This window comes from Fusarium oxysporum, chromosome III (genome assembly GCF_013085055.1).
Source record: "Fusarium oxysporum Fo47 chromosome III, complete sequence".
Lineage (NCBI taxonomy): Eukaryota > Fungi > Ascomycota > Sordariomycetes > Hypocreales > Nectriaceae > Fusarium > Fusarium oxysporum.
In genome coordinates, this window is record NC_072842.1 from 172496 (window position 1) to 196371 (window position 23876).

Below are 23876 nucleotides of genomic sequence, written 5' to 3' on the forward strand. Positions count from 1 at the left end.
GAACTTCAGCTTTCCACCTACTGGCTACCATTTTGTGCTAGTTAACATTAATTACACAAAGAGTTAGCGCACTCCAAATGATCAGCTGATTGGTGAGTGAGTGATTCGCTTTGGATAAGGGAAATCATACTAAGATAAGCGTTGCCAAGGGTCCAAGCTGACCCGGACTATAGATTCCCCGGTAATTTGTTTATCTTTGGCCCAAAGTGGGTTTATGTTGTGCTTGTATTAGTAGTTGACATCTGCTCATTGCTTAGTAAGTTTTACCAGGAGTCATCGACCTGGATGTTAGTGACATAAGCTAGGTTATATTCTTTTTCTGTTCTCTTAGTGGTGGTTTCAAGCAATCCAATTCGTTTAGCAACATCTTCTGTATTGAAATGATCGGGTAACTCCAGATGTTTACAACAACAAACATAGATGAGGTACTGAACAGATTACATACCAAATCTCTCTAAACAATCTCTAAGTCAAATAGAAACGAGTCACCATGATATATCAGTATGTGCCTATTTATTTGTAGAATAATGGTAGGCTGCAGCGAATACATTAGAAATCATTAGAGGCTACCGGGTAGTATCCGAGACTGACCAGACTTGACCTCGGATGGAACCCGCGAGCAATGCGGGGTGTATCAGATCCACCAATCGGAATACAGAGATATGGTTTCCGTGCACTTGGATCTTGGAATTCCGTTTGCGATTGGTAATTCCGATACGTTAAATACATTCTGAGATGACCTTTTGCGTGACAGAGGAGGACGTTCTTTTTACTCACTGCATTGATATAGATTCCCAATCAACTCAAACAATGTCGAAAGAATTTTCCGAGGAGGATATCGCTGTGCATAGCACACCGCATGACCTATGGCTAGCGATTAATGATAAAGTCTATGACTTCACGGATTTTGCACCAGATCACCCAGGAGGTGCCGAGAGTGAGTTGTCAACAGCTTTCTGACATCACCGCATTCTTATCAATTAACATGCGAAAGTCATCTACCAGTATGCTGGCAAGGATGCGAGTGATGAATATAACAGTTTCCACGCGCCGTCATTGGTACAGAAAGCACTGGATGCCAAATATCATCTCGGATCCCTCAAAGTGTCTAAGAGCAACAAGGAGAAGCAATCGGAATCCAATGGGCAAGCAAAGAACAAACCAAGAAGTCCCAATGAGAGACCTCCTCTTCGCGACATAATCAACTTGCACGACTTTGAGAATGTAGCATCAACAGCACTGGCAAAGAAGGAATGGGCGTATATCAGCGGAGGAGCAAACGATAATCTCACCCGTGACGCGAATGCCTCATTCCTCGGACGGATCTGGCTACGCCCAGCAGTGATGAGAGACGTCCAAACGGTCAACGCCACAACTGAGCTATTCGGATGTAATCTTCAGTTGCCAGTATATATCTCACCGACTGGTGCGGCCCTGACGGGTGGTGAACAAGGAGAGCTCGCATTAGCCAAAGGAGCGGCAAAGACGGGCATCATTCAGACACTGGCGACACCCTCATCTTTTCCGCATGAAGATGTTCTTGACGCCACGCCGGAACGAGCCTTTTTCCAGTTATACGTGAACAAGAACCGAAAACTGTCAGAAGACCTGCTGAAAAAGGTCACAAAAACCGGCAAGATCAAGGCAGTCTTTGTCACAGCAGATTTACCCGTCGTGTCCAAGCGAGAAGCTGATGAGAGGGTTAAAAGCGAGAACGCCGGACCAGGGGAAGATTGGAAAGGATCGGGACTGGCACGTCAGACAGGCTCGTTCATTGATCCGTCTCTGAATTGGGATGATATCGCTTGGCTCCGTGCTCAGGTCGACGTCCCGATTGTTATCAAGGGAATTCAGAGATGGGAAGATGCTAAACTGGCTATGCAACACGACGTACAAGGTATTGTCCTCAGCAATCACGGAGGTCGCGCAGCAGACACAGCTCCTCCGGCAATTTTGCTACTCTTGGAGCTTCACAAGAACTGCCCCGAAGTGTTCAACAAGCTCGTCGTGTTAGTTGATGGCGGATTTAGAAGAGGTTCCGATGTACTCAAAGCGATCTGCCTTGGAGCATCAGCTGTTGGTCTTGGAAGACCATTTGCTTACTCAGTAGGCTACGGCGAAGACGGCGTCGAACATGCCTTCCATAGTAAGTCACCATCACCTGGAGTTCAAGAAACACTGTTTCGGCCTGGCCGGTACTGACATTATCCAAGTTTTACGAGACGAGTTGGAAACCGCGATGCGTCTTTGCGGCTTGACGGACTTGGCAGATGCCAGCCCCGACTATGTAAACACTTCCGATGTAGATCATCTTGTCCGCGTTGGAGGACATCCTTACGCCCGAAAAGTGCGGAGACCAGGTTCCAAGCTTTGATGAGGTCACGACAGAATAGAGCTTGGGAATAGCCGTGCGGGTATCGACATTCCGAGAAATGCGCATGGTTTTTCGGCAACTTCACGATCGATTATCCTTCCGACCCGGCATAAATGGCGTGGCTAAGTTGATGAGGTTACAATATCGGTACAGAAGAGGGTTGGGTGCTGAGAAGAATGAGGGGAATGGGTTATATTAGATCTGGGGTTCAATATCTGTGCTTAGTTTGCATTTTGCCACCGGGTAAAATACGTAAAATGAAGGAGGCTTGTCAGGTTCAATGCCGAATAATTGACAATTTACTTGGAAGCTGACCGTTTATAGTGATATCGACTTGTGGATCTCTCTGTGGAGCCACGGCATGAGCGAGTAACCATTTCTGAAGGATGAAACCGGTCCCAGTTTAACCGCTTGCACTGCAATGCCGGAGGAACAATGCCCGGATCGTCAAATAAAGTCAAAGCTGAACCTCAGAATGGCAACATGTCATACTGAGTCTCCGCATTGTCGAACCACGTGGCACTGATGCCGAAGTTCCAGATCAGGTCCCGGCTGTTATCAGCTGCCCTGTATCGTTGACCCTCTGAAATCACCCGTCGAATCATGGGTTATTCCGTCCGTTTGTGGTTTAATTACTAGGGGCACAGGGGGTCGCGAATTTAGCCTGAAAACACATAGCAGCGTTTCAGGACATCTTCCCACTGGGGTCCAAGGCCTGATTGATCTATGCAATGCTGTGATCTCAAGAGGACTAGTTTCGGGCCGGCTCAAATGGAGTATTTGTTTGCTGAAACAATACCTCGTTCATCATTCCTATATAAACACTCCTTGGCACCAACAATTAATATTGCCTTGTCAATCACTTCTCTTTCTTCACTTTTGTATATATCTTTTCGTACATATTCACCCACCATGAAGTCATTTCTCAAGGCCGCTGTCAGCACTTTCCTGCTCGTTGGCACCGTAGCCAGCGCTGCTATTGAGGACCCCGTTGAGCTCTTCAACCGCCAGGCGGCTGGTGTTGTCATCCGCCAATGCAACAGACCCGGTGTCCTTGCTCTCGCCTACGATGACGGCCCTGGACAGTACACCAGCCAGCTCGTCGACATCCTCAACAACGCTGGTGCCAAGGCCACCCTCTTCCTGACCGGCACGCTCTACGGCTGCATCTACAACCAACAGGCTGCCATCAAGAAGGCCTACAACTCTGGCCACCAGATCGCCAGTCACACCTGGACTCACCCCCAGAACTTCGGAAGTCTCAGCACCGACCAGCTGAAGCAGGAGATGCAGAAGGTGGAGCAGGCCTTGGTCAACATCATTGGCAAGAAGCCCGCCTACATGCGACCTCCCTACCTCGCCACCGGCGGTAACGTGCTGCCCACCATGCAGCAGCTCGGATACAAAGTCATCACCGACGATGTCGACTCGGGTGACTGGAATGGTCAATCGGCACAGCAGAGCCTGCAGAAGTTCCAGCAGGCTGGTGCTGGTGGAAACGGTCACATTCCCCTCATGCACGAGACCTACGCCAGCACGGTGCAGACTCTCACTCCTGCATTGATCAACTGGGCCAAGCAGAACAACCTCAAGCTCGTCACTGTTGGTAAGTTTGGAAAAAGAAGGCCAGACGATACGAGAAGAGTTGCTAACGATTCATAGCTGACTGCCTTGGTAACGCTGGTGGTGCTTACCAGTCTGGAACCTTCAACGGCAACGGACAGAACTTCTGTTAAGTTACCCATTAGCATGACTACAGAGCCAATAGGGACAAGTCATAACGTCCAAATTCACGATACTGTCCCAAGTTGAGAGGTGGTTGTTTGAACAGGGGGTTTTAAGGTCTAGTGATTCAGATAGCTGAGCTACATCACAATGCCAAGTACATATTTCTTTCTGCAAATGAGTTTGACTAGTGTGACATATGTGTATGAAGGCACGGTATACCAAGATGAAGGTGCTTACATAGAGAACGTAATAATTCCAGACCCAATGGGCCAATGTGGAATCCAATCTCTCTGCCACTGCTCTTATTGCAATTCAGGAACATTGTTATAGATGGGAAATGTTAAGTGTCCCATGTACACAGTCCTTACAGTCAAAGCTGCCCAGAGTGAGGGAAGCAATTACTCATTGATTCGATGGGTGAATGGATCAATCTTTCATGCATAAGATTACCATAGACTGCAAACATCTGTGGACCCAGGTGATTGTCCTCACACTTGAACCCTTCTGCTCATCGTCACTAGAATAACCGTGATCGTCAGCGATTGAAGCACTGGCGTTTGAATTTGGAAGAAATAAGTAATCGATACTCAAACCTTTCTAACAATATCAATGCACCACGGCAACGTCTTGCTTCCCTCACGTTATTCCATGATAAATTGGCGGAGCCGGCTTGACCATCCATGGATCCAACACTTTCCACTTTAGTATCCACAGCAAGAGTCTTCTTCAAGCCCGATCCGTTTTGGGAGGCCAACGCCGTGGACATAACATCGTCACCTCAGTTTGACAGCCAATGGACTTTTACTGCTTCTATTAAGTAAATAAGACGGTTGAACGGGAAGCTAGTATGGGGTTTGCTACGGGAAAGATATACACACCTCCTAGCATAAGAACTAATAGACTCATAAGAGCACGAAACCCAACTCCAATTTCTTGAAGCATCTTTGAAAGTTTCGAATGCGATTTCGAGGGCGTGGGCATCAAGGAAGCTTTGAAAGTCTATTTCTAATCAGAACTGGTGTATTTTGAGAATCAGAGGGCTAGGATTGAGTTTTGAATATCTTCGCGGCCTGGTGTTTTGACCGTAAAACTCAATGAAGCAATTTAAGGCAGCCCGAGAGACATGATCCTAAGTCACATCATAGGGTGTAGAGTATGTGGAGTGGGAATAGGATCTAGAAGGTTGGCATATACCCCTCTCGTCCTCTAACAAAGATTTCCTCTACCTTAGATTCATTGTCATCAAGAAACCCCTCACGTAGGTTTCCCGCTATTGCCTCCCACTTAACCACGATGTAAGTGTGCTCAACGCAATCACGCCACGGAACACTGAGGTCTTTCATGTTATCCCGCTCCGTTTGCCGACGGAATGAATCTATTTGCCATAGAGATCCAGCAGTGTCTGGGAGGACTACCACTTCAAGTGGTTTTTAGTATGTGATAGGCGAGCCGATTGACATTCTTATCACGCATTGCGACGGGTTAGTTGCTTCGGCGACCAATACGATTGCAAGGACTGACTTGAAGGAGTTAATTGGCCTAGATGGCAAGTCCAAAAAGGTAGATACCACTCCAGGTAGTGAAAGCTCGGGAGGCTGTGGTGACAACTTAAATTATATAGGTATATTTAGGCCTATCTTAATTAAGGGGAATATAACACGGCACTTACCGTCCTTAGATTCAATATCCGATAACTTGCGCCCATTTAAGCAAACCACTTTAGATTTAATTAATGTCTAAGGAGAGAATAGCCCAATCCTCGTCGGCTGCGTTGTGCATCCTCTGGCTAATGGCCACGTTCTTCAAATCATCTCCTACTATTATTTTTCCCATTGCTCGACTAGCGCCAACTCTACAGGTGTGTAAGCACAACGTTGTAGTGGCTGATGTCTAATCAATGCTCGCATAGTTAAGTGAGCGGAGTTTGCCGAGCAGTCCAAGATACGGATAGTTTCATTGTTTCGTATTGCAAGCCACAATGACGAATTTTCGAATCAAGCTTCTATCATTCAAACCCACGTTGAGGACATTTATTATCTTATTGGCCTTCGGGATACTTTCCTCTATTAAGTGCACATAGTGGCCTTTTTTCAGGCATATAATTAGGCTAGCTGTCCACGACTTAGCAGGACAGGGCCACATGGAAGTGCGCTAACCTCTAGCCACAGACTGCATTTATAAAGCACCCAACTCCAGTTAATAGAGGCATTATAGGCAAAGGAACCCTCAAGCCAAGGAGAACACAATCTACTAAGCGCATGACCGGCTAAAGAGGCACCGAACCATTACTCTTGTCAAGATGGATCCGACAATGCATACTGTTAACCCTGAGAATAAGGGTATCCTCAAATTGCAGAATGAAGTTATTAATATTCGGTCCATGTTACCAGGCCCGCTCAATAGGGACTGCCCGATAGTTTTAGGTAAAATCCATCCAACAATATTCGAAGGAGATATAGTATGACTAACGCAATGTTTTATAAGTTCCTGGATTCAGTGGATGGGGACGGCCCCTCCTAGGAACGGTGAATTATTTCGGCGGATTCGAGAATCTCCCGTTGATTTTGTCTCAACTGGGCTACGTCGTCATTGTGGTTCGAATTGGACCGATCTCTACCAACAGAGAACGGGCTTGTGAGATCTTCGCTCAGCTCACTAGTCCAGGGTAATATACCTCTATATTGCCGCGGAAATCTTGAGGCTAACTTGAATAGTGGCTTTGCCCTGCCCGGGACACCACCCGGGGCACCTGGGGCCTTTGTTCCAGTAGATTTCGGACTTGGGCATCCATCCCCGTATCCGCTGTTGCTTAGGAACGCTCAAACCCCCCGATCAGTGGTTTACGGCCCCCTTCCAGCCGGCTGGCAATGGAGTGCTACAAATAGGGTCAACTTTATCTGTCATTCACAGGGTGGCACAACTATCAGATATCTGATCGAACTATTATCTGGAGCAAAAGGTCCCAACTTTCCACAATTTCTGGGCGTTGACCGTCGGAGCTGGGTCAAATCCGTGGTCACTCTAGGTACACCCCATAAAGGCACAACTGTGACAGACGTCGTGAATGTAAGTTATCCGGTTAGGATATTATCGATGCTAGATAGCAACTAAGCCCTTAGCAGGATATTCTTCCCCCTCGTGGCTTAGATCCACTTATAGATTTCATCACATCGTGCTCATACGAACCGAGGCAAGATAGGATTTACGACCTCCACCTTGATCACTGGGGGTTTTTCCGTAACCCAGGAGAGACCTACAGCCAAATGCGTGCGCGGATCGCCCCCGACATTACCGCATGGTGGACTGGGCTACATAATGGACTCTACGATAACAGTATTCCAGGAGTAAGCAACCTAAACGCATTCGCCCCCACTCCTTCACCCAATATCTATTACTTCACTATGTCTTTCTGTGCAACTCGCCCATTCCCGAAGGATACTCTTACAACTCAAGATATCAATGGTTTCCTGGCATTATTTCCATTAAATCAAGTCTGGAATCCGCTAGGGGTATGGGGACGTGTTGCAGCTCCGTTTCAACCACTTGGAACTCGGCTCGGAGTTCTTCCGTCACTTTATGCGGCATTGACATGGATCACCGACGTGGCAAACCGCCACCTCCAGATTATGCAGTACTTCTCTCAAATTCCCCGACCCGGCTCACAAATACCCCGGCAAGACATGCTCCCACTTATAATGTACCCTGCCTACGCCATGGGAGGGAGAGGCACCACGTTGCCAGGTATTACATTGCAGGAGTTCCAGCAAAACGATGGCATTGTTAATACCAGATCGATGGATGGCCCGAGTACCGGACCCGTGAATCATGGAAGTTTTACGGCCCGGCTCGCCGCAGCTGCTCCTGCTAATCTTAAGGGAATTTATTGGAATTTAGGGGACAACGCGACTATTGATCATGCTGATCAAATTGGGGTATTCACAGATCCTGATACGGTAAGACTTCTAATTCATTAATCTCGTTTATCCCTTGGCTACTAGACGACGAATCATGGAGCCGCGCTGACAAGTGATGTACTGGTAGTTTCGCGAGGTCCAGGTCATGTACATGTTGTTTGCAGAGCTTGGAGACCGTCTGCCATAATCCTACTTCTGATTGATGAGTCACACAATTCTGAGGTGTTTGGGCAACTGTCCCTCGAGTATTGGACCAAATTGTTAACACATATGTTACTTTGGACTCTCAGAGAAAGCTTAGATGGCGAGTTTATCTGTAATGCAAGTAGGGATAGGGTTTGGGGGATGGTGAACATCTTTATTAAATTCAAGAGTCGAGTAGAAAATAATAATTAAAATATATTAAAATTAATAATAATAAATAAGTCTATAACTTAAAAGATAAATAAATATATATAATAATATATTTCCCTTATTTATATAAATTATTGTATATAAACCTTATATTTATTAATACTAGCTAAATTAGTAAATTATTATACTCTTTAAAAGGAAATTATTAAAGTTAAATAATTATAGTATTATTTCTTAAATTTAATAAGTAGTTATAATAAGAGTATAAATCTAATTATTAAAATCTTATTTTATTTTTATACTTTTTAATACTAAGCTTCTAGAAAGAGTTATATAAGATAATAAATCTTAATTATAATCTTAAAAAGCTATGTATTAATTCCCTCTTTAAATATTTAAGTAGATATATCTCCTTCTGTTATAACTCCTTAGAATCCTAGAGCTTATATTATAGCAGAGTTTTATCAAGTTGCAGGTCTTATGCAGGTCTTATATGCAGCCAAGCAAATGTGGAATCATTGCTTATACAGTGTGTTAATGCAATACTTATCAGACCACTTTAGGTAAATTAGACGAGGTACTTTCCTACCAGACTAACACACGATAATTACCTCTTGGCATAAATCTAATAAGTATTCTTCTAATGCGCAGTCTGGAACCTTAAAACACAACGTATTTCCACCTATTAACAATCCTGGTTAGTGCTGACTGTTTAAAAAAACCGCATAATATCTTGACAGTTTTCCTCTCCTCACAAACAATACCACGCATGGCCGAAAACACCACTGAAACCATGACGTCCAAGGACAAAAAGCCTGCTAAAGTCCGACAGCGGCGTGCCTATCCCCGGAGCCGCACGGGCTGCGCTGAGTGTAAAGCTCGACACGTAAGATGTGACGAACATCGTCCCACATGGTGAGCTGATGATTTGGTATTTGTTCAAATGCTGACTAGATACGTAGTCAAAACTGTATCAAGAGTCAAAGGGTTTGTGAATATCCACCTGTTAAAATTCCTTTAAGGGAAAGAAGAGCGTTGGAGAGAGCTGGAGTTGCTCAGCCGTGGGAACCTATACCATGGGACACTTTAACCTCTTCGAAGCAACCCGAGGTGCCTAAAACGCAGAGTCTGGTTTATCAACTTATTTTATCTAGTTCTAAGAAGAACTTGGATAGTTTATCGATTAACATGCCGCTTAAATCGCATGAACTTTTTCATTATTGTAAGGCCCTTCATCCTGGACCAATAGGTCATTGTTAACGTGTTCTTGTTAGTCTACCAACTAGGCGGAAGCGCTGGTATATCACCTGCAAACCACTGCCAAAGACGGTTTGTTTATTCGGCTTACTTCATCACCACCAGAAAAAACTAACATTGAACAGCATGGCATACATCATATCAGACCCTGAAGCACTTCGAAGTGCAGTTTTAATTGCAGCCACCCATTTCGGATTTAAGTTTGGTAACCTTAAGAACTTTGAGCAGACTTTTTACTTTCACATACTCGAGACGGTGCGCTTAGTAAGGGAATGGTTTGCAAAGGGAGACTTTACGCTTTGTGCAGCTATTACGAAGCAGATGGCAACGTTGGCGTACACAGAGGTATGGAGCTACTAATGATAATAATCAGAGGAGTACTAAGCTACTGCAGGTTTGCCGTGGTGATTATCAGATGGCGGAGAAACATTTGAACGCCATATACGCTCTTTCAAGCCATAGAGAAGGGCGAGTGACCACTGGGGGCAAGACTATGGACCAAGAACTGTCAGACCGATATTTTCTGATGTACGCACCATCACCCGTTTATGTTGTCCATTAACTGATATTGAAACTATAAGAACTTCTACCTTTATGCATGGCATAAGGACGGCCCTCGACGGTACCCGCCGACCTGCAGGCCTCACTGACACCACGACCGGTTCAGTATCTCCGGACGGTATTCGCCGCATGAACAATTGGCATATCACAGATAGGGGCCATTACTTTCATAGCGTCGCACTCAAAGCTATTCGCGAGTTCCCCGTGACTTTCAACTACAGCGGAGAAATCTTTCAGGATATTCCGCTCGCCCGTGTGCTCTCAGGACTTCGAATTCTCACGCGAAACTTCTACGATGGGTATTCAAAACCATTACCCAGAAGCGCTCGCCAAACACAGGACGACTTCTGGCAATCGGAGACGTCGGCTATGCTGTACGATGGTCTTATTGAAGCACACAAACAGTCCGTGCCCAAAAATCATAAATCTCAAGCCAGCACTGGTGACGAGAATGAGCAGAAGGCTTCATGGGTTGGATTACTAATTGCAATAGAGCTGTACTTGGAGCAGGTAGTGGTACTCTGGCGACCTTTCACAAGGGACAATTATCTCTACACCATGAGGATCTTCCAGCGCGATCTCAGCTACGCTCTACATAAGCCAGATGCACCACAGCTAGCAAATCTACTCTTCTGGGAGTCATTTATTGCAGTAATAAGCTTAAAGATGCACGAGAAACAAGGTGACCTTGCGAAAGATCTAGGTATTATGTCGTATTTTAAAGGGTTTGCTTGGGAGCAGAGTCAGGTTTTGGGATTAAAGACGTGGAAGGATGTAAAGGCGGCGTTGATGAGGATTGCATGGCCTTATGACTTTACTGATGATGATTATGTGAAGGGGGCATGGGAGGTGGTGATGGAATATAAGGCTGTCGTAAACTAGACTTAGTATAGATAAATTATAAATATGAATTTATGGTTCTATTTATGGCTATAAAAGGTTATCAAGTTCCTAGGTAGAAAAATATATCATATGTTTAACGGAAGTGTCTAAACATCTATCACCAGGGAAATTAATTGCGGTGTAACCAGTTCGTGAAGTTCATCGGAAAGACTTCCTTTGTCTTAGGCCCAGAACAACAGCCCATGTTCCAACTAATTACGTGACATCCCCCTCAACTTCAACTTAGAAGGCCAGCGCGAAGTCGAACTTCTTTTAAGTTCACCCCACACGAAACTAGTTCCCTCAGAGACGGAGAAGCAATGCACAAGTGTTACTTCAACATCGGTTTATAAAGTCGACGGATTTACAAGGAATTTCTATGAGGCGTACTTCTATTACAACGACGATTGCCAGGCATCAAGTAGTAGCGACTACTCCATGCTTTCTGGTGGTTCCGGAATACCTTCAAGCGGTGGATGTGTTGGATTCAGCAACAAAGCTATCAAGACTTATCGAGTCACTACAGGCGACTGTAGCGGCGATGCTGAAGAAGCATGGGACTTGGCATTCTCCAAGGTAAGGCTAGATACTCTACTCTATATATGGTACTCTATTACTATGCAAATATCGATGCTAATGGCGAGGAACGCAGGACTGCAAAGGCTCTCTTGGCAAGGCAAGCGGATATGGTAAGACTGCATGTAGTAATACTATTCCCAAGGGCACGAACAGTGTTAATGGCAATATTCCTCCCATGAAGCGAAATTGGAAGGCATGTCTTTATATCTATAAAGATTGCAAGACTATGGAAGTTCCTCCTGGCAACGAGGTCTTTGCACTCTGGGATGGAGATAGCTATAAGTCCTTTAAGAGTAAGAAAGAGTTTAGTTCTTTCTTAGTTAATAATAGCGTTATATGTCCTTAATCTTAGTAAGAGAAATATATAAAAAGGTAGTTAATTATTACTTTTTATTTTATAGTTTTCTTTTTTCATAATTATATTATATTTTTAAAGTATTAATTAATAATAAATATAAGCTTAATATAATTAATATATATATAACCTAGATTACCTAACTTAGCTACTAAGATAAGGAGATAGGTGGAAACTTTTTTAACTCTACGTTGTACCATGGTCCAGCGCGTGCATGCTGCGGCTGGAGTCCTGCCTAGAACTTGCCGAAGATCTAGTCCGAAGACTTGCTCCCTTCTTGTGGCATCCCATGGGAAGCAGACAAAACGAACATACTGCCATGATGGCTACTCAATGGAATATAAGTTAGTTGGCAGATCACTAGATATTATAGTATGTTCCCACCGCGATGTCAAACATCCAGGAGGGACAATTCTATTAATCTAATTTCTATTAAAGCCCAGACATTCCGAAATTGACACAAATTTGAAACCCTTAGAGGTAAAGAGATCTAATAGATATTGTGTTACGACTGTGGCGCTTGTATGGTATCGGCCATGCATCAAGACTATAGGTCCTGCATAGTCGTCCTTGTCGATTTCAGGCTGATTGTCTACCCAATGCTTGATAATCTCAATGCTGGACTCAAACTTGTCGTCTGTTCCGAAGATCCAGTCTAATGTGTCCATATTCCACTGTATAATGCTATACCCACCACCAGTCAAGGCCATCCTGCAGTCAATTTCACATGCGCCATAGGGGGGCCTGACGAAACTGGATCGCACCCCAATTACATCATGCAACCATGCATTCATCTTCTCCTGCGAGCTGTTAGCAACCAAGAATAAGGGTACGATATAAATAGCTTACAATATTATCTAAAGCTTCTTTGTGGCCAACATTATCTAGGTTGATATGGTCCCACCTGAGGAGCATTAGCCTAACAAACTGCACAGGTCTTAGTGAAACTGACGTATGGATTCCAATTTGATGCCCAGCTTCATGTGCATCATGGATGTATTTATCCAGTTTCAACGTATTGTAATGATGCGGGGCATTTGGAAAGAATGTCGCTGTTGCGTTATAGCTCTTCAAGAGCGACAGGAGGTCGTATATCCCCTCATTGGGATTATCATCATATGTGAGGGCGATGGTTCGTGGTCTAACACATCGTCCTACAGAGATTAATCGAGGGCTTTCATTGTTGCGACAGGTGCTAAGTTTGACTTACTATGTACCTTTGTGCGTTGGTTCAAGGTGAAGGATGAGCCATAGTATGGGCTTTTCTGGAAGCTGGAAAAGATTAGAAACTCCCAGACTCACGAGTTTGAGCACCTTACTAGAAGAAAACTAGGGCGATTCCGAATAGAATCAAGATCCCTTTATGAGCTGGTTGTAAGCTGGACATGGCTTGAGTTGGCTTTTGTGGCGTGAGTAGATGAGAAAACTAAAGGCGAAAAGAGTCTAGCAAAATTTCAGGATACGAATCGTACTAGCATATCTACCTCTGTATAAATCTGTAGTCACAAGACCTGCTGTAGATTTTCGTCTTGCAAGTGACATACAATCTTCCGAGCATTCCACCCGAGGTAGCGTCACTCGGCTCACGGCAACGCTTCGCTACCTGCTGTAAGAGAATATCTTTCACCGCTCGAAGACAAGCTTTCAATATCACACCAGTCCGGTAGTCCCGATGTCACCTTTGTCACATCATTGCCTTGATGTCTGTACGAGCGCCCGGAATTGCGAGTACCAAACGCTAAGTAGTGGAGTAAGAAACGTGTGCTTGCCCGTGCATGAACCCAGTTCCTGGTAGCAATGTAACAAGAAGTGACGTTTGGTAATCTTTTAACTTTGGCTCTCGGGCAATATTTTCCCAAGGTAACATAGCGTCAATCCCATGTGGAGAACATGGTAGGGACAACTAGGATATCCTCTTGGGCAAATTGACCTAAGTGGCCGCCTCGTCACCAAAGCACTTACATCGAGTGACTGATAGTAGGAGAATCGGGACATTTCCCGTTAAATGGTGGCTGTCGTCTGTAGACAATTGATTTCTCATATAACTTAACATTATACCAGTAACAGGGTGGTAGCAGGATTCTGTATCTCCTTATTTCATATGCAGTAGTAAGTAAACATGACTTCCAGACAAGAAGGACACATCCAGTGGATTGAGGTATGGTAATAAATAAAGCCGAGAAAATTATAGACAGCGTATCAAGCAGCTTTGTTTGCTGAGCGTGATATTATGACTACTAGCTAACCGGTATCTAGGGACTCCGTGGCATTGCGTCAACGCTGGTTTGGATCGCCCATGTTACACGTGCCTTTGATCTTGATCTCTACTCTCCAGTCTCTGGCGAAGGATTGAGACCACGACTGCTCCAACTTCCTTTTCTTCGGATCATGATCCAAGGCCGACTGGGTGTCATCATATTCATCTACGTCACAGGCTATGTATGTGCATTGAAGCCGTTGGCGCTCTTTCGACGGGGCAATTATGAAGCAGGCTGGAGTTGCGTTTCCAAGTCTGCGCTTCGGCGGCTTCCACGACTATTATATCCAAGTGCCATCGCAACAGCTTTGGCATGGACTGCGACACAACTGGGCCTCTTCCAGGCTGCCAAGATGACCAATAGCTATTATCTGACACAAACAGTCCAAGACAAGTTACCGATATCTTTAGCAGTCAGACGGCTTTTTATCAATATCTTCAACACCTGGACCGGAGCTGGGAATAAGTACGACGTTCACCAGGGCACGCTCTTCGAACTCTTCAAAGGCGGAATTTTCGTGCTACTGTTCATCACTGCGACTGCAAAGGTGCAGGAAAAGTTCAGAATGGGTGCGTCGTTACTACTATGGGCCTACTTTTGGGCTTGCGGGAGACGTAAGTAGTCTTCGTCAAATGCGCTGCTGCGGACATGGCTGACAAATCTGTAGCGTATTTTATGCAATTCTGGTGGGGTGTCTTCATGAATGATTTACACAACTCTCGAGTGTCTCATCGCATCTCATGGAGCAAGTCTCGGTACATCCCTTTTCTCGGTTTCTTGTCCGTGGGAGTCGGCCTCTTCATCGCCTCGTTCCCTGAAAGCCGCATTGAACTGGCTTCCTGGTCGCGCTGGCAAGATCAGATCCTATCAGCAATTGTCCCCAAGGACTCCGAATTTCCGAAATTTGCATCTTCCTTCGGGTTCTGCCTTTTAACAATTGGCGGAGCCCTACTCCCTGGGTATACGGACATTCTATGCCACCGTGTCTTGGTATGGCTTGGGAAGCGATCCTTCGCGGTGTACCTTCTCCATGGCACGCTACTAAGATGGTTACTCACATGGATGGTGTATGGAACTGCTCTACCACCCAATCTACAGATTCAGCAACCAGAAGGCGCGTTCACAAAGCTTGAATACGCAGGTAATACGTGGCTACTATTCTGCCTACCGGCTTGGCTTGGGATTTTATACGGACTTGCTGAGATCTGGACGAGATACGTTGACACAGCAGCTGAACGGTTCACCTCTCAATTTGTTGCCTACATACGACAGGAGGAAATCAAGGGCTCTTCGCTTGTCTAATGCAGTTTGAAGCATACACGTCTTGTAAAGTTGGTGTTGCATACTCTTGTGGTACCTGGATAGAGCAATATTAATCACATGCATGCAAAGTGATTCGAATCTGAGCGAAATGTATATATATATACATGAATATGTATAACTACTTTGAATCTGCCTTTGATTGCTTTCTGGGTGATATTATTTATGTAGTTGTAAGAAATTAAGTGGTATTCGCCATTGGTGTCATCCACAAGCTTGAAGGAACACTTGTAACTATTAGGCTGTTGGACTCAACAACCTGACGAAAGCCTACGTTGATCCAATAAATTCGCACCCTTCTTTGTCACCGCCTATTATGTGAATGATATCAGTCATGTCCCCAAACATGATTATTATGAGAGTTGGTTTCGGCTTACAAAGACGTGCTCACTGAAAGAAGCGGTGTGAAACTCCTGCATGAGTGTATAGTCCTCGTGTTGAGCTCGATAGCCAAGACCTTGTCACGAAGTTTCCATCGGCTTCATAGAGACCAGGCCGATGGACCTTTGCGTCGTATTCCGAGCTCCTCTTTCTACGTTACATTAGAGCGGGCAGCCCGGTGGCTAAGTAGGGCCTCGGCAAATTCTCAACTTGAGGCGAGCCTATGAAGGCTATGACATTTAATCTCAACACTTTTTTACATTCACTATCTTTTCGGGACCAATGGAAAAAGACCCGACGGTAAAGTCGTTCGAGTAACTGATAGACTTCACAAAGTTTAATCTTCACCAGTAAACTTACGAAACGCTCGGGCAATTTTTGCCACAGGCTAAATGCAACAAAATCAACGTTTACTGCCACTCCTTTAGCTTCAGGGCTTGATCATTCTAGATACAGTTCGGCTCACTGTCTATGCCTTTAAATTGAAACTAAAGAAGTAACATTTGGCATCCCAAAATGACAGACTCTCAACTTCGCCTTTTGTTTGGCATCTTGAACATATTTGGATTGCTTCTACTATCCTTTATACCATGGCCAAGTCCACCTCCGATATTTATTGGGCTGCCCGCAATAATACTTCAACTTATCGCTGTCTTCTATAAGATCGAGTACGTGCACATGGTCTGGCGATGGATCAGATATGAGCCTGTGCAACCTCCCTCAAAAGATGACAAGCTACCCTTCATCAGCATCGTTATACCAGTCTACAACGAGTCCGAGTTCGTTAAAAACTCAATCAAGTCTATCGAACTCTCAGACTATCCTAAAGACAGGATTGAGTTGATTGTTATCGATGATGGCTCTACTGATGATACATGGGAACATGTAAACAAGGCTGCAGGCTCAGTCTCCATTTGCGGTATAACACTTCGACTCTTACAACATGCCGTCAACATGGGCAAGAGGAAAGCCATTCAGTCGGGATTCGCTACTGCACTCGGAAGTATCATCATCTCCCTTGACTCAGATAGCGTCGTGGAGAAGGGTGCACTTCGCAACATCGTGAGCCCTCTGATGAGGGATCCTTCGATCGGTGCTGTAGCTGGACATCTGGCTGTCTTGAACATCTCGAGCCACAGCATTTTCTCATTCAGGAGCCTTTTGCCGCGTCTACTTGACATCGTCTTCGACCATATCGGTAACCTGCCTCGCTCCGCACTATCAGCTGAGGGGTTTGTCACGATTCTCCCGGGGGCCTTCTCGGCATTTCGTGCAGATGCAGTGCAGTCTCATATCGACAGGCTATGTGCAAGCACCTTCCTTGGCTCACCTCTGAAGCATGGCGAAGATATGGAGCTAGCATACCGCATTCTCTGCGACGGTTGGAGAACGGTTTATCAGAGTAACGCCGTTGTTCATACAATGGCTCCTGAAACTCTTGAAAAGGCGTTGTTGATGTTTTCTCGATGGGAACGTACAAACTATACCTTTCTCTGCATGGGATATCCGGCTTTAACAGTGCAGAAGACATTGAGACTATGGCTTGCAATGCGGCCGAGACGCGTTCAGTCCTTGGAATTCGTGGACAAGGAAAAACAGGAAGACGAACCATTTATTACAAAAGACGGCACAGGAAGCATATATCCATTTATCAACGTGGCATGCATCTGGCTGAAAGGGCCACTGATGCTCTTGGTCACCTACACGTTGCTGAGATGTGTGATTCTATACCCCAGACATGCGCTTTGGATATTATTGGAGATCTCGATCCTGACAGTTTGGAGGAGCTTCATGCTTATTCCAGATGCCCTTCGAGAAAAAGATACGGAATATGTTTCTGATGTTGGCGGGCTACAAATCTATCACACAAGTGGTAGGCTGGTGTGGCGCTTGGTTCTTTCCTGGCTTGCGGGGATGTTTCAGTTGGGGGTTTTGAGTTGGACCTCAATTTTTGGAATTCTGACTGTGAAGAGCCAAAAGTGGTGGACGAGGTGAATCTGCGTTTATTTAGTTTATAGATATCATTTCATATAGATCTTTCCACTTCCTTCAGAAGTATATAGAGTTTATAAATAGATTATTATACTTTCACCAAGTCTGGGATGGCTAGGAGTCTCTGAAGTTTATGTGATTGCCGGGTCCCCATTACCGAGCCAACTGAGTCAGGCTTCCTGCAAGTGGGCGACGATAATAATAGGCTCAATCAAACGAAGCGAGACAGCCCTGTCACTATCAAGTCAAAGTGCTATCTATAAAAGCAAAACTGTTCATGCCTGTCGCGTTGATCAATTTTATCTAAGCTGGATTTTACTTATGTGATTTATCTCTTGCAATAATAAAAACCGCATCTCGTGGGAGAATTGCTCTTATTCTCCTTTGTAAACATTGTCAAAGCTCTGGCCAACAAACAAGCAACCTTGTAGCCCGATGTTTAAGTACCAGCAAAAAAGGTCCAATGAACCAGCCTGCATATGCCACAACGGCACTTCTTTTCCCGCAATTGACCACCCTCGGTCTGAGAAGAGCAGTCTTGGTTCTGTTATGAATCTCGATACACAGATAACGACATTATTGGTTGCAATTCGAGCATGTGCTCAATGTTCAAACGATGCCCGGACAATCGAAAATGCGCTCTTGGCTTTGAAAGACATTCTGCTGCTCCTCGAAGCAGAACAACGAGTCTATACCCCAGCGACAATGACTCAAACACCTGACAACAGCTGCCTATCGTCTGACCGGTCAGATGATAGTCCGAAGGCGCCTGAGGAACCCACAAAAGAGAAATTCGTATTCGGAAGTATTATCCTCGATGATAGTGAGAGTACAGTCATCGCAAGAAGGCTTATCAGAGACGCAGCTATAAGAATTGGACAGAATCTTCGGTGGATTGGTATGAAGGGCAGGTCCGGGACAATAGGCTCTGTTCACCACCCTCAGCGATTTGACCAGGAAATAGAACTGGCAATGGACCGTGTGAAGATTATGGTAGCAAGAACATCTTTACATTTCTCATAATTCTCAGAGCGTATGGAACACTTCGAGACACATCTTACACTATAGAGGAGACCAAAACATACTCAGGGCAACCGATGAATGTATCTGTTCCGTTTAGGTCGTTTTGTTATAGGTGCATTCACGTTCTGACAAGAAACAACAGACCATTAAATTCTGTCTAAGAGAACGTCATCCACTAAACCACCAGAATTTATTTTACCCCTATATACTGCAGTACTGCTAGCTTTCTAAAAGGTCTATCGTTCCCGAAATAGCTTCTAATCGACTCTTAGCCACTTCGAGCATAAGTCGGGCCACTGGGTATAGTCGACCCAGGTCCCCTTCCCCTATGGAAGAATTTGTGTTGTTTATGCTCCGTATCACATGAATCGCTCTCGTTATCCTGCATTTGACGAGCTCATATATGCCGATAATGCCGTTCTGCCCTGTCAGGGTTGAGTTGCCGATCGTCAAACAACAACTCTGGATAGCGGCAGGATTCTCAAGAGCGTCTGCAATCCGTGATGAGACCCAGTCATACAGCAAAGCAAGCATCATGGGTGGTCGTCGAGGTGATGTGATCCGATTGGTCGTTTGGCGATATCCGTGATTGTGGCCATGATGGCATTGATCTCCATATCGACTTCTGTCAAATAGCTATTGGTCTCGTCTGTATTCTGGATTGTGACTGTATAAAACCCTGATGGGCTTGACGAGGTATGGCCGGGTGGCCCCTCGCTAGTTACACCATGTCCTGAACGTGTATCGTCTAAGCCATAGTGAAATAGAGTGTTGTCTTGACTCCACTCTTGTTTCAGAGTCATAGCAGATGCCGAGCCAAAGCCCTCAGGGTTATTCAACAGCATATCCTGCAGCATCAAGTCATCAAAGTCGCAGACGCTTGAAGGCTGTGTGACATCTGAGCCGAGACGTGACGTTGAAGCCCAAGGATCTTGCATAAAAACTGAGATATCTTGAGAGTCTGGTGAATAATGTACAAGATCTGGAAGTGATGGCAGAACCAGCTCGTTCTTCGAGCACTGAACACCATTAAAAGGTTGGTCGCTGTAGCTGGTGAGATCGATTCGTGGTTCCCGGTCAACAGAACAAACAATCGATGCTTTACTTGGCTTGGGCTTGAGGCGTGGACGCCCAGCGCGGCGAGCCTTGCTGTATACGCAGTCCAGGCTTCGTATCCGACATCTTTGACAAGAGGGCATCTCACCGCTGCATTTGAGCTTGCTTTTGGTGCAGCCATCACAGCAGCCTCGGAGTTTTGCTTGGACCATTGTGGACGAGTAGTGTTTTCGCAGTAGAAGAGAGTTGGTGTGCATACTCTCCCGAGTAATCGAGATTTATTTGATGAGTAAAAGGACAGTTTGGTTGCTAATGAGACAATTTGTTTTTGAGGTCTCTGCGTTTTCGAGAAACATTCGATCTGCTCAGACCGCCAGATTTTCTGAATCGATGATCCCATCAAGGAGTGCCCTGTCGTTTGCCTAGCGCTACACTTTTAGTGAGGTACTAGATTTTTAGGTTACCTGACCGCCACTGTACTTTTTGCGGCTAAGACCTGTAGCTCAAAGCTTATCTTCCACTATGAAGCCTTGGAATGGGTAAATTCGATCAATACACTGGAAGAGTATAAGCTGTGGGTATATTAAAGCCTTGCTTTCCACCATGAGCATTGCGCTTTAATACATGCGCAAATTACTAACCCATGTGCTTTTTAAGCAACGGTACTGCCGATTACTTGACGGAACACTGCACAAGATAAGTTTTAGATGAGAAGAGAAAAGAGGTCGTATTGTTATTGGACCCTATGTTACTCTGGCTAGCCAATCCCATCGACGTGGTATGATCAGGCATTGTAATGGACGCCCAATAATGTACCCCAACGAGGTAGCATTACAACTCAAATCCCGGTTCGAGTTCCCAGTCGTAAAGAAACCTAACATCAATACGATCCCCCATAAGGCCCGTGACCCCGATTCTTACCTCTTCGTCTGGCACCAGATCGATGAAGTTGTTGTCAAAGACCAGGTTCTTGCCATCACTACCCGATGCACTTAACACAACTCCTTTAACCGGTGCATTGGCTCTCACAATGACTGCTGATCCATCGTCCACTACTTCCGTAGTGACCTTCAGATCAGAAGACATGTGCACATACTTGAGAGGCTCCGGCCAGCTCACCCATCTTGCCACTTGTTCTCCAGATGAGATGTCTCGTAGATATGCAACCAACACTGTTTCATCTGGGTTTGGAATCTCCAGCCCAGCCAAAAGTTCAGTAGAACGGTTTCCTTTTAAAGCATATTCCTTCGACTCGTCCGAGCGTGTCCATCCGATTGACTTTCCACTTTGGATATCAAATGCCTTCACCTCCAACGTGACTCTCATCTCATGGAGATGGCCATTGACAGCCCAGATGTCGACCTTGTGCTTCTTATCGAGATAACCAGTGGTGATATAAGGCGGCTTCTCGGTGACGACTCGTTCCATTCCAACAACCATCTTGTCCAATGCTCGCTTAGTGATGTAGTATGCTGGTTTGGGATTCATGTCAATATCAACGAGGGCCCAGCTAATACCAGGCCAGATGTCGTTTAGCTGCCAGACCAAGACGCCAGCGCAATTCTCTTCCCCAGGCCCTCGGAACTCACGTCGCCAACAGTTATAAGCATACGCCATCGCCTCGGCTTGAAGGAACTGCGTGCAGTATACAAAATCCCTGAGAGGATTCATTCGAAAGCGATAGTTCTCACCCATGTACATTGGGTACCGTCTTTGATGACCGGGACCTTTATCGTGGACGTCAAAAGTCCTCGACTGTCCATGGCGCTCTTTGGGAGACGTAATAGCTCGGTGAAGAGTCTGGAGACTGGGAGCTGACTCGAAGCCAAATTCCGAGATGAAGCGGGACGTGTAGGCCTTGTAGTCCTGGTATGGTGATAGTTTGCCATGCCAGACATCCCAACAATGTGTGTCACCAACCGTCGTGTCGTTGGAGAAGCTTCCACCATAGGGAGAGCTAATCCAATACGGGACGTCAGTGCCTGATGCTTTGATGACGGAAGGGAGCGTGCGTTCATAAATCTCACGTGCTGGAAATGTAGTCTTATCCCATGGACCAGTCGTGTCACTGTAGTCAACCTCCCAGCAACGATCTCCGTCTGCGCACATGTAGTCCTCATTATTCCCGCACCACAGGACAAGAGAGGGATGGTGACCAACACGCTGTACTTGTTGCTCCGCTTCGATCTTGACACTGGCAACGAAATCTGGCGAACCAGGGTAGTTGCCGCATGCATATAAGAAGTCTTGCCAGACCATGATGCCTTCACGGTCACATATATCATAAAAGTCATCACTCTCAACAATCCCACCTCCCCAGACACGAATCATAGACTGATTTCCTGCCTTGGCAAGAGTGATCCATTTCTCGTACGTTTCCTTGGACACTCGCGGCAGCATGAAATCCGCGGGTATCCAACATGAACCGCCACTGAAGAGACAAATGTTGTTGACTTCAAAGATGAATGAAGTGCCTGGCTGATCCTTGAGTGGGTGTTGCAGTAGGCGCAACCGTCTGATACCCAACTTTCTACTCACAGTATGATTCGGAATGCTGACCTGGAGGAGATAGAGGCTTTGCTCTCCATACAAGAACGGGTACCACAGCTTCGGTTTGTTGAGCTTAATCGTAAAGGATGGAGCCCCTTTAGTCGATTTCGATGCTTTATCATCAACCACAATGGCCCCTGTTTCAACGTCCAGTAACTGAACCTGAACCTCATTGATACTGTTGTGACCCTCCAAGTGCGCTTCGACTTTGATGTCCACAGAAGAGAGATCTGGGGCAACGTCTTGGGTGACCCGGAGATCACAGATTCGTGACTCGTAGACATCTAAGTATATAGGCTTCCAGGGACCGCAAGTGTTGATGGCCGGTCCCCAGTCCCAACCCCAATGATACTGTGCTTTCCTGACAAACAGTCTCTCAGACCCGCCAAAGTTGACACCTCTTCCAACCTTTGTCGTCTTGTATCCAATGCGCTCACGTTCCGAACGACCGTATGCTGGTGCAGCTCTGAACCTCAGCTCAAGAACAGATGGTTTCTCTCTACCCCGCAGCATATCGGTAACGTCAACACGATGAGACCTATGCATATTGTTGCTAAACAAGATATGCGAATCGTTCAGATACACGTCAACCACTGTATCAAGGCCCTCAAAGACAAGCTCTGCCTTTTCAGACGGTTTCAGATCGACTGGGGAGATCTCCTCGGTACAATATGTCCAGTCCGCATCATTGACCCAAAGACACTTCAGTTCATTGATGTCGATATAGGGATCGGGGATCAACTCGTGATGCAAAAGATCAATATGAGCGACAGTTGGAAACTGGGCAACAGGTAGAAAGGATGAAGCAGTGCCATTGTTCCGAGAACTGGCTTGCTTGAACTTCCAGCCTTTATCCAAGTGGATTTGACGGAACATGATCACTGCGGGAGAAGAGATATTTGTTGAGAACAGTCAATGAAGGTTTCTAGATGTCCAACAAAGTGTTTCCTCTGAATGAAGTCGGACAGTCGATGCGGGGAATCTACAACTTATGTTCTGACTATGGGGGTTACGCCGAAAGTGGATTAACCAGTCGGGGATTTATCCGCCAGAACATGATTGATGATCAGACGTGTGCAGTCTTACATTGGTAGGTGAAGTACCCATATCTCCACTAGCAGCTAACTAAAGCGGTAATATGTAGATCCGTGCTAGCCGCGGTGCAACAAATAACTGTGAAACTCTGTTGTGGGGGCTATCAAGAACTGCGGTGCGCGATTATACATTGGTATCGAATTATTCAGAGATATTTTAACAGACTAAAAGGCAAGATAATCGAAAGAAATATATCT

At 45.6% G+C, this 23876-nt stretch overlaps 8 protein-coding genes across 8 annotated transcripts; 6 read left to right on the plus strand and 2 right to left on the minus strand.

Moving 5' to 3' along the window:
• Nucleotides 1-735: 735 nt before the first annotated feature.
• On the plus strand, nt 736-2701 carry FOBCDRAFT_156373 (FMN-dependent dehydrogenase-domain-containing protein; the record flags this gene model as incomplete). The annotated part of the gene is made up of 3 exons (XM_031175104.3): nt 736-937; nt 995-2146; nt 2214-2701. The coding sequence occupies 3 exons, from the start codon at nt 736-738 to the stop codon at nt 2372-2374; spliced, it is 1515 nt and encodes a 504-aa protein (XP_031046237.2). The 3' UTR covers nt 2375-2701.
• A 547-nt stretch (nt 2702-3248) lies between these two features.
• Nucleotides 3249-4277, plus strand: FOBCDRAFT_316441 (uncharacterized protein). Its single transcript, XM_031175106.3, has 2 exons — nt 3249-3980; nt 4037-4277. The coding sequence occupies exons 1-2, from the start codon at nt 3287-3289 to the stop codon at nt 4108-4110; spliced, it is 768 nt and encodes a 255-aa protein (XP_031046239.1). The 5' UTR covers nt 3249-3286; the 3' UTR covers nt 4111-4277.
• A 2124-nt stretch (nt 4278-6401) lies between these two features.
• FOBCDRAFT_130871 (uncharacterized protein) lies at nt 6402-8219 on the plus strand (the record flags this gene model as incomplete). Its single annotated transcript, XM_059607875.1, has 5 exons — nt 6402-6525; nt 6587-6767; nt 6817-7168; nt 7225-8055; nt 8181-8219. The coding sequence occupies 5 exons, from the start codon at nt 6402-6404 to the stop codon at nt 8217-8219; spliced, it is 1527 nt and encodes a 508-aa protein (XP_059464329.1).
• An 845-nt stretch (nt 8220-9064) lies between these two features.
• Nucleotides 9065-11070, plus strand: FOBCDRAFT_248517 (uncharacterized protein; the record flags this gene model as incomplete). The annotated part of the gene is made up of 6 exons (XM_059610851.1): nt 9065-9285; nt 9333-9592; nt 9645-9699; nt 9753-9972; nt 10022-10155; nt 10209-11070. Exons 1-6 carry the CDS (start codon nt 9140-9142, stop codon nt 11068-11070), a joined length of 1677 nt encoding a protein of 558 aa, XP_059464330.1. The 5' UTR covers nt 9065-9139.
• A 1356-nt stretch (nt 11071-12426) lies between these two features.
• FOBCDRAFT_237549 (uncharacterized protein) lies at nt 12427-13546 on the minus strand (the record flags this gene model as incomplete). Its single annotated transcript, XM_059610156.1, has 4 exons — nt 12427-12804; nt 12854-12908; nt 12957-13158; nt 13489-13546. 4 exons carry the CDS (start codon nt 13544-13546, stop codon nt 12427-12429), a joined length of 693 nt encoding a protein of 230 aa, XP_059464331.1.
• A 577-nt stretch (nt 13547-14123) lies between these two features.
• Nucleotides 14124-15564, plus strand: FOBCDRAFT_129780 (uncharacterized protein; the record flags this gene model as incomplete). The annotated part of the gene is made up of 4 exons (XM_059607855.1): nt 14124-14162; nt 14261-14876; nt 14930-15252; nt 15361-15564. The coding sequence occupies 4 exons, from the start codon at nt 14124-14126 to the stop codon at nt 15562-15564; spliced, it is 1182 nt and encodes a 393-aa protein (XP_059464332.1).
• A 915-nt stretch (nt 15565-16479) lies between these two features.
• Nucleotides 16480-18073, plus strand: FOBCDRAFT_237551 (nucleotide-diphospho-sugar transferase; the record flags this gene model as incomplete). Its single annotated transcript, XM_054703627.2, has 3 exons — nt 16480-17836; nt 17998-18018; nt 18060-18073. 3 exons carry the CDS (start codon nt 16480-16482, stop codon nt 18071-18073), a joined length of 1392 nt encoding a protein of 463 aa, XP_054559602.2.
• A 1438-nt stretch (nt 18074-19511) lies between these two features.
• FOBCDRAFT_248518 (glycoside hydrolase superfamily) lies at nt 19512-23460 on the minus strand (the record flags this gene model as incomplete). The annotated part of the gene is made up of 4 exons (XM_059610852.1): nt 19512-19826; nt 19857-20294; nt 20956-22518; nt 22573-23460. 4 exons carry the CDS (start codon nt 23458-23460, stop codon nt 19512-19514), a joined length of 3204 nt encoding a protein of 1067 aa, XP_059466883.1.
• Between the last annotated feature and the right edge of the window lie 416 nt (nt 23461-23876).

Excerpts from the sequence above, each read along its gene's own strand:
- FOBCDRAFT_316441 (XM_031175106.3), top strand. The coding sequence starts at position 3,287 with ATGAAGTCATTTCTCAAGGCCGCTGTCAGCACTTTCCTGCTCGTTGGC. Across the intron at positions 3,981-4,036 it reads CCTCAAGCTCGTCACTGTTG|CTGACTGCCTTGGTAACGCT; the intron begins GTAAGTTTGGAA and ends AACGATTCATAG.